The following is an 8,756-nucleotide window of genomic DNA, read 5'->3' as shown; positions in this document are numbered from 1 at the left end:
TGGCTTCTCACTAAGAGTCGCCTAGTAGGAAGACATAGGACTATAACTATAGCTACAATTATAAATGCTTTGCTTAGATTCTAAGATTCTAAGGCTTAGAAGGTCTGTCATTTTTGTTGTTGTGGGGGACTGAAGTAAAAATGAGAAAATGGGGGCGCTAGTTAGTTTTTTGTCCAAGTTTCTTGACACACACAACCGCATTGATGTACTTCCGGTAGCCCGGAAGTGCACACAAGCACGCTACAAATGAAGCTAGCCACAACGCATTATTTGTTGTATTGACTGGCTAGACTTTCTAGCCTTTGCAAATCCGTTGTTTTTAACTGAGGATTTTTAAAGTAACTACTACATTGGTTACCGACTTTTATAAAACATGGGAGTCCCGGCATTTTTTCGTTGGTTGAGTCGGAAATATCCTTCGATAGTAGTGCATTGCCTTGAGGAGAAGGTAAGCTTTGTATTTTCTGAAAGAGGCTGTGATTAGCTATTTGGCTAAATACATGGCTAGCACATTTAACGATACGCACGTTGAGCGAGTGTTGCAGAATAGTTATGTGTTTACAAAGCTATGCACCGTTGTCCATGTCAATTGACGACGATGAGTAAAATATTGTCTTACCATTTGTCGCAGTTACGTACCACAACATACTTCCCAAATGTAATTAAATGGTTGCTAGCTAGCAAAATAGCTACATGTCTAGCTAATGTTAGGCTAGCTAGAAAATTGCTTTGAATCGAGTTCTGAACTGCCTGCTAACATGGGTACGTCATTAAGACATGTAACGTTAATGTCACTGGAAAGATAACTAAAAGTGACCTGACAAGTACATTGCCTCTCAACAGCCCCGTGAGTGAGTAAACTAAGGTTACAAATAATTAACTGTCGTCATGAACAGGCCTGTTTTGGAAATGGATGAGAATGGTAACAAGTGCGGGCTTTTTGACTTATGTTACTGTCGATGAAACGCCATACAATACTTTTTTTCTCAATATTCTCCTCGGACAATTCCAATGTTTTTTTTTATTTAGTATGATATAGCTGAATACACTTTGGTTTTACGGTTATGGTTGGAAACATTTCTACTTTCGAGTAGTTTAAGTTTTCTAGCGCGAGCGTTTCTGGCATCTCCCCTTCTAACTCTAAAACTAATTCCAAGATAAAGTTGTAGACCTTGCATTCAAATACCAATACACATCAAAACATTGATGCTAGCTCCCGTCAAAAGCATGCAGTGGGAGAAATACGAAGTATTACAGGAACGACCACTGTTTTTCAAGAGGTTTGCTATTTGAACCTAACACATCAATATTGCTGCCTTTGAGCGGTTTCACTGTCGTACTTGACATTAGGTGCCTAAGTTGGCTTGCTAAGTAAATATATTGATTCCAAGCTCGAAAGTTATTGCAAGGTTCCTGGCTAGTTTTATTACAGGTCATGTCAAAGTGTTTGATTTATAAAAAGAATGTGGGGATTTCTATGTCATCATAATGTAGAAACAGTACTTACTATCTGTTTAAATAGTACTTCTGCAGTTTGTTCCCCCCACTTTGTCCAATATGAGAAGCCACCTACATACAGGTTAAGCTGTTAATGTAAGCAAAACACCCTCACTTGTACAGTGCCACTGCATGAATTAACGTATTTGTAATATATTTGATCAAAAACTCTTGCAGTCCAAGGAATGCAATGGAGTTCGTATACCCGTTGACACCAGCAAACCCAATCCTAATGAAGTGGAGTTTGACAACTTGTACCTGGACATGAATGGAATTATCCACCCGTGCACACATCCTGAGGACAAGTAAGTGCCACATGGTTCTTCAGCCTTCCTTAGAACTTTATCTGGTTATCTTTTCAGACCATTAAAATCTATTGAATATCCTACAGGCCAGCACCCAAAAATGAAGATGAAATGATGGTGTCCATTTTTGAATACATCGATCGACTCTTCAACATCGTGAGACCTCGAAGAGTCCTGTACATGGCTATAGACGGAGTGGTGAGTACAGTGGATTTGCATCGTGCATGACGTCGTGTTAGAGTGTCTGGATACATTTCTTCATTCTAATTTCTCCCGTTTGTCCTTCCCAGGCCCCTCGTGCCAAAATGAATCAGCAACGGTCGAGGAGATTCCGGGCCTCTAAAGAAGGGATGGAACTGGTGGAGGAGAAACAGAGAGTGCGGGAAGAGGTCATCGGGAGAGGTAGGCGTGCACATTTTGAATTTCAGAGAAAGTGTGCTGTGATTGTCTGAAAACTAACTCTAATTTACAAACAGCTCCTCTGAATACATATATAAATAAATAAACACACACACACACACACACACACACACACGCATATATATATATATTCATATATATGAATGAATGAATGAACATTAAGAGAGGTGGGGGGGCATTTGAGTGCATGTAAAGTACAACCCACTAATGTCATCTTGTAGTGTTGAAGCAGCAAACTAGAGGTGATCTGCGTGCATCATGAATGCTGGGAATTGTATGCTTGAAACAAAAGGAAACAAAGTTGTAAAGTATAAAGTATTATTGATTGTAGTTGCCGAATGGATTAAGGAATGTTAACGGGTGTTTCTTGGACCTTAATCATCCTAGACCTTAATAATCAGAATGGAATTTTGCAAATCTGTTAACTCATGGGTGATTCTGCTTTCGGCCAGACTACTACAGAATAAACTGGGCTTTTGTACATAGCAGCATAAGCAACAGCAAAAGGAATTTCAGGTTTGATCAGAAAGGTATTCTCTCTGGAATTTCTGTTTACTTTGGCCCTGACTTCAGTTTGAGTAAAATGTTTGGCGGCCCTCTCCATTCACCCGTTCACGTCCTCCATCTGCCTGGGTCCAACCCAAGGCCTGCATACATCTGGAAGCAAACATCGTGCAGCAAACACAAAAGAAAGAAAGAGAGAGGAGAAAGGGTCTGCCTGTGAAACGCTGTTAATGGATTTGCCTTTTTATTTTAGGAGGGTACCTTCCCCCAGAGGGGATCAAGGAGAGGTTTGACAGCAACTGCATCACTCCAGTAAGTGTGTTTCCAGGTGTATGTGTTGGCACGCCCCCAGTTTTCATACAATAGCCTGGTGCTGCAACTTGTTGATGCTAATGAACCATCTTTCCCAGGGAACAGAGTTCATGGACAACCTGGCCAAATGCCTCCGATATTACGTAGCCGACAGACTGAGCAATGATCCAGGATGGCAAAACATTACAGTAAGTGTTCAACTGAGGACTGGTGGCATCATGTATTATCTCCATACTCAATTGGAATCACTTTTTTTTGGTCTGTGCACAATAGATTTTATATATATATATATATATATATATATATATATATTTTATAAACATAGGGCAATATGTACAAAATTATCTGTGCCTTAATATTTATGGTCTTGCAACAATCAGCAGTGCATTGATTGTCCTTTGAACCAGCTCATCAAGAAAGCATAATGGATCAGTAATCCACAACATGGGGGTCATTGCAACCCCACTTTTCAGTTTTTTTGTTATACATATTGCAAATGGCTTAGGAATCCACTCTCACTGGCTGGCTGTGTACTCACAGGAAGATAACTGACCACCAGCTTTTAACCAGGGCTCCATGAAACAAACATTAGTTTGAGCATTAAACACATCACTCCACAACATGAATGATTTGCATGTCAGTCAAGGACATCCTCCTTTGAGTAGAAGGGGACCTCATGTCCTTTTGTTAACTTAACAGGCTAGTCAAATGGATTTTTTTTTTAAAGTTTGCAGGTAGTTGATCTCCATATACACTTTTTCATGACTTTCTTATTCAGGTTGATATCTAGGCATGGCATGTAGAATATAAAAATATTCCGTTAAGTGTTCATCCATCGGTGGTCTTTTTCCCGTCACAGGTTTTCTTGTCGGACGCCAGCGTCCCTGGCGAGGGTGAACATAAAATTATGGATTTCATCAGAAGACAAAGAGGTACAAATCATTACTTGCTAATTCTCTCACTGTCATTTTCCCAAAATTCATAGACTTTTGTGAAATGGATTTTTGTGCGCTTTAATGTAATTGTATTCCTTTCTCAAACAGCTCAGCCACATCACGACCCAAACACGCACCACTGTCTCTGCGGTGCTGACGGTACGTTTAGTCTGGGTGCATCTCTTCTCGTAGAGCCATTTGGAAAAGTAGTTTGGAAAGTCTAGCGCTCGTGCTGCAAAGATTAATGCTCAGTGGCCTGTCTGAACAAAGTGGATCCATAAATTGCAGTATTGTGTAGCTTGTCTTGAATTATCTGGCTGCGGGAGGATCATTGTTCCCTATCAAAACACTGATATGAGTGCTGAGGAGGGATATATATATCGAACTGGCATATTAAATGGGGAAGTACGGCCTAGGTAAACTGTTTTTAAATGGATGCAATTATGGTGGATGCTCAACATAAAAGCTGCTGCGTTCAGTAGTTTACCATGCACTTAGTGCACAAAACAGGACACACATTGCATCTCATTATCTGTAGAGGACCTTGGTGCTTTCTGCTATTTGTTTTCTTTTTTTTTAAGTGGATCAAAAGTATTAATTTAGCTGAAGGTTGGCCTTGTCTGAGCGAGTAATTAGCATGTATGAGCAGAGGACATTCATGGATGCTGCCTTTCATGAAGGCTTGATGTAACACATCCACATGGTCTCGCACGAATCATGTCCCATTTCTATAATTCCTTTCTTATTAGATTTCTCAAAAGATTGAACATTTTCTATTTCTTCTATATTTTTAACCTCCACTAACTAGCTGACCTGATCATGTTGGGGCTGGCAACACACGAGCCCAACTTCACCATCATCCGTGAGGAGTTCAAGCCCAACCAGCCCAGACCCTGTGCACTGTGCGGGCAGGTCGGCCATGAGATCAAGGACTGTGAGGGACTGCCCAGAGAGAAGAAGGGAGAGGTAAGGGCTGGGTCTCCAGACCCCCAACAATGCCAGTCCTCTAAAGTTTTTACATGCGTTGACGGTCATGCTCATGTACTCATGTTCTTTTGTTTTTGATGCCAGCACGATGAATTTGCAGGCTCTCTACCAGGTTCTGAGCAGGACTTCATCTTCATTCGACTGGCAGTCTTGCGTGAGGTGTGTTTCTTTTTCTTTTTTTTTAACCTGTAAATCTTTCTTATTTTCCCATCCTTGTTGCGGTAGTTGCCCCTCATTTTGCCTGTTGGGTCCTAATGTTCTGTCATCTGATTCTAGTACTTGGAGAGGGAACTGACCATGGCTAGCCTGCCGTTCCCCTTTGAGTTCGAGCGGAGTGTGGACGACTGGGTCTTCATGTGCTTCTTTGTTGGAAACGATTTCCTGCCTCATTTGCCGTCCCTAGAGATCAGGTGAAGTCACAAAGCCAGTGAGATTCTCCAGGCAGATTTCATAAACCCTCTGATGGCTTGGGTCATCCTGGTGAACCAGGTTTTTACTGACTGGTGTGTTTGCTTATCTTTGACTTGTAGAGAAGGCGCTATTGATCGACTGGTTGGAATCTATAAAGATGTTGTACACAAGACAGGGGTGAGTACCGTGTTTCTTAATTTATCAGACTTGAATGAGGTTTGCCGTTTCGGGTGCTTTCTGTGTGTGGATCCTGTTTTAAGTGTGTGTGTGTGTGTCCGAATGCAGGGTTGGGTCACTGATAGTGGATTTGTCAACCTGGAGCGCGTTGAGCTCATCATGCAGGCTGTGGGAGTGGCTGAAGACAACATCTTCAAGAAGCGCAAAAATGATGATGTAAGAAACTTATATTTTTGCTTTCTAACATCAACCCTAAGTTCTTTTCATCAACCCCGTTCCCCTGAACGTTTCCAGTTTCATTCTTCATACATGACGACATAATCACCTCAATGGATTGGGAAGTCGAATCAGAGATGGGGTTTTAGTCATGAACCTTTTAAAAGAGATCATGTTTATGGAATATGTTTGCCATTATCCTACTTGAAGTACTACCTTTTTCAATCTGTGCCATTTTCTGGTACAGTAACACATGGCTTACCCCAAAAGTATTTTTCTGGTATATTAAGGCAAAAAAATGACTTGTTTGAATAGCTGCTTCTTCAAAAAATGTGACTGGATGTAATCAGTCAGTCCCTCAAGGATCTTGTGATGCTCTGTTGTGATCGTAGTGGCCAAAGTAACTGAAATTGTGTTTTAAATTTTTTTTTTTACTTGAAAAAAAAAAAAAGGATCTGTTTTCTGAATTGCTCATTTGAACTTGCAGGATGGATTCAAAAGGAGAATGAAGGAGAAGAAAAAGAGAATGAAGGTAAGTCACAACTTTAATATTTGAATTCCCCCCAATTGGGCCACTGTTTTAGTCCAATTCTACCCATTGCTGCTTCGGTTCTCATGTCTCTCCTTCTGTCTACCTTCCATTCAGCTGGAGAAGCAGCGGCAACAGGAGCCCAGCTTGCTTGGGCAGTACGCCCCTCAGGCTCTGGGTGGCAGGGACCGGCCAGGGGCCGTGCACAACCCCCGTCACACGGCCTACGACATGAGGATGCAGTCCATGAACCAGCACAATTCGGTTAGCATACATCATATCCATTTGTGGGGGAACTTGTCATGATGCATAGTGCTTTTAATTACGCTGAATGGCTTGAAAGTGTGCTCAGTGGATCTGTAAGGCAAACCTACAGCACAGAAAACACAGTTGTGGTGCTCTCATGATCGGTAAGCCGGGCATTTTTTACATTCTTGCCTGTAGGATGCTGCCCAGTCCTTGAAAGCCATGATGAAAAATGGGAACAAGGTAGGTCCAGTTCAGCCCCCTCACTCTCACTCAATGTGATAGGCATTGGTTCAAAATAAAAACATAAAACATTTTCAATATACATACAAAATTACAAAAAAGCCCAATCTGCTAGCTGCTTAGTGTTGATATTCCAGAGTTTTCCTTGCATTCCCTTGCAATAATAATAATTATATATTATAATTTTTTTAAAGATTTATTTTTGGACTTTTAGCCTTTAATCAGACAGAATAGTGAAGCTAGACAGGAAATCAGCTGGAGAGTGATGTTGGGTGGGATCGGTTAATGGCCGCGGGTCGGATTCAAACCCGGGTCCCCGTTGGCGTTCAGGCCCATTTATGGTCGGGGATGTTGCTTGTGCCACAACTCTCCCCCCCCATTGGCCAAAAAAGTACAGCTGGACTGAATTCACATCTACCTAGTGGACCATCTGCACATTTTTACTCATATTTTCTCTGTGTGTGTAAACAAATCTTTTTTTGCATGTTTAAATTTCAAGGGCAGGTTAGATGCCCTATAAAACTGTCATGAAGGCTGTAATTGTAACCCATTTTGTAAGTAAGAGCATGGCCTCTATGTAACCTATTTGGATGCATGGGCTTTATGTAACCTGTTTGGATGCATGGGCTTTATGTAACCTATTTGGATGCATGGGGTCTCCTTCAACTTAGTGTTAGGGTTCCTGAAGGGACCCACAAATAAAGAGTTGTATATAGAGATGCTTGTTGGGGCAGTAGGGGATATACCAGCAGGGTTGTGGTTGCCCTATAGAGGGGGAGGGCTAACTGTGGGTATACCCCTATGGAGATTACTTAAAAGGCTGTGTGTGTGTGTGTGTGTGTGGAGGAGGGGGGGTGTTTAAAGGGAAGCGTGAACTTTTGTGGTTATTTTTGTATTTGGACGTACACTGAAGTTATAATTAGTCTACAGTAGTGTGTGTGTGTGTGTGTGCGTGCGCAGTCTATCTGTTGTCTCTTGGACATGGGGTACATTGGGGGTGGTTATGGCTGTAGGAGAGTGAGTCTTGTGAGGCCTTCCTTAAAGGCGTGCTGATTGGATGGCGTGCTGATTGGATGGCGTGCATGTGTTTTCTGTTGCCATCATTTTTGCTGCACTACAGCTGCATGCACAGTAGAGAATATACAATAGGTCACGACCTCTAACTCGGTGGTGTGGGTAATCAATATTCGCCTTTCTCATGTCAAGATGATGACACTCTGTGCTGAGCCAACAAGTGTTCCGCAGTGTTAGCAATCTTCACTATTACGAGTGATCAGCAATGGCAGTCCAGAAGCAAAACGGCCTGTGATGAGGATCGCAAGAGAGTATGGAGTCGCCCCATCAAGAGGAACGAATGACACCGTTGTTTGTAGCATGCATTTTGTGCAGCGAGGACCTGTATGCGACGAGCAGTGGTCTGAACAGGATTAAAAGAAGACGCAGTGCCTTGCGGTGGTCCATGATCTCTGACCGAAACCCAGACAGATAATTGATGCATACTTTGGACATTACTTGTTGCCAAATCACAGCCTTTTGATTCGCATCTTTCAATATTATTTTGGCCAAAACATCTCCAACAGACTAATGCAAACCATGTATTCTGCGTTCCTTTCGCCCCTAACAGATTCCCGGTTGTTCTCACTACTCCTCCAGTTTGTGTGGCTCCTCATTCTTCTTAAGTGACCTGTAGCGCTGGGCTCATATTACAGTCGATGGACACGATGAATTTGAATTTAATGAACATTTGGATCATTTCATTACATGGCCACATTTACACGCTGGAACAGTTTATATCCACAATCTAGTTTGGAGCATTTTGTTGTGCGGTACATATTCACTTTTTCAGCAACCTGTAAGGGTCATAATGTTGGCACGTTTGCGAGAGATTTAGAGAACATCACACACCCATCTTTGCCATAGACGGCCATTGTTGAAGTAACTTTACCGCCTGTTGCTTTCTGGTATGGTGGGTGA

At 42.0% G+C, this 8,756-nt stretch overlaps 1 protein-coding gene across 2 annotated transcripts in view; it reads left to right on the top strand.

Moving 5' to 3' along the window:
- The first annotated feature begins 250 nt into the window (after positions 1 to 250).
- xrn2 (5'-3' exoribonuclease 2) overlaps positions 251 to 8,756 on the top strand; it is a 31,820-nt gene continuing 23,314 nt past the window's right edge. Inside the window, exons 1-16 of one of the 2 annotated variants that reach the window (XM_012823938.3) lie at positions 251 to 448; positions 1,675 to 1,802; positions 1,889 to 2,000; positions 2,093 to 2,204; positions 2,980 to 3,038; positions 3,137 to 3,226; positions 3,898 to 3,970; positions 4,082 to 4,132; positions 4,782 to 4,939; positions 5,045 to 5,119; positions 5,237 to 5,370; positions 5,491 to 5,548; positions 5,657 to 5,764; positions 6,252 to 6,296; positions 6,411 to 6,557; positions 6,738 to 6,782. In XM_012823938.3, the coding sequence (XP_012679392.2) occupies positions 374 to 448; positions 1,675 to 1,802; positions 1,889 to 2,000; positions 2,093 to 2,204; positions 2,980 to 3,038; positions 3,137 to 3,226; positions 3,898 to 3,970; positions 4,082 to 4,132; positions 4,782 to 4,939; positions 5,045 to 5,119; positions 5,237 to 5,370; positions 5,491 to 5,548; positions 5,657 to 5,764; positions 6,252 to 6,296; positions 6,411 to 6,557; positions 6,738 to 6,782 (1,470 nt within the window). In that variant the 5' untranslated portion in view covers positions 251 to 373. The remainder of the gene's footprint in view (positions 449 to 1,674; positions 1,803 to 1,888; positions 2,001 to 2,092; positions 2,205 to 2,979; positions 3,039 to 3,136; positions 3,227 to 3,897; positions 3,971 to 4,081; positions 4,133 to 4,781; positions 4,940 to 5,044; positions 5,120 to 5,236; positions 5,371 to 5,490; positions 5,549 to 5,656; positions 5,765 to 6,251; positions 6,297 to 6,410; positions 6,558 to 6,737; positions 6,783 to 8,756) is intronic. The other variant, XM_012823939.3, reaches the window with a different exon arrangement.

The sequence above is a fragment of the Clupea harengus genome, chromosome 15 (assembly GCF_900700415.2).
Source record: "Clupea harengus chromosome 15, Ch_v2.0.2, whole genome shotgun sequence".
Lineage (NCBI taxonomy): Eukaryota > Metazoa > Chordata > Actinopteri > Clupeiformes > Clupeidae > Clupea > Clupea harengus.
The sequence above is the reverse complement of the archived record's forward strand: the minus strand, read 5'-3'. Positions and strand labels throughout refer to the sequence as shown.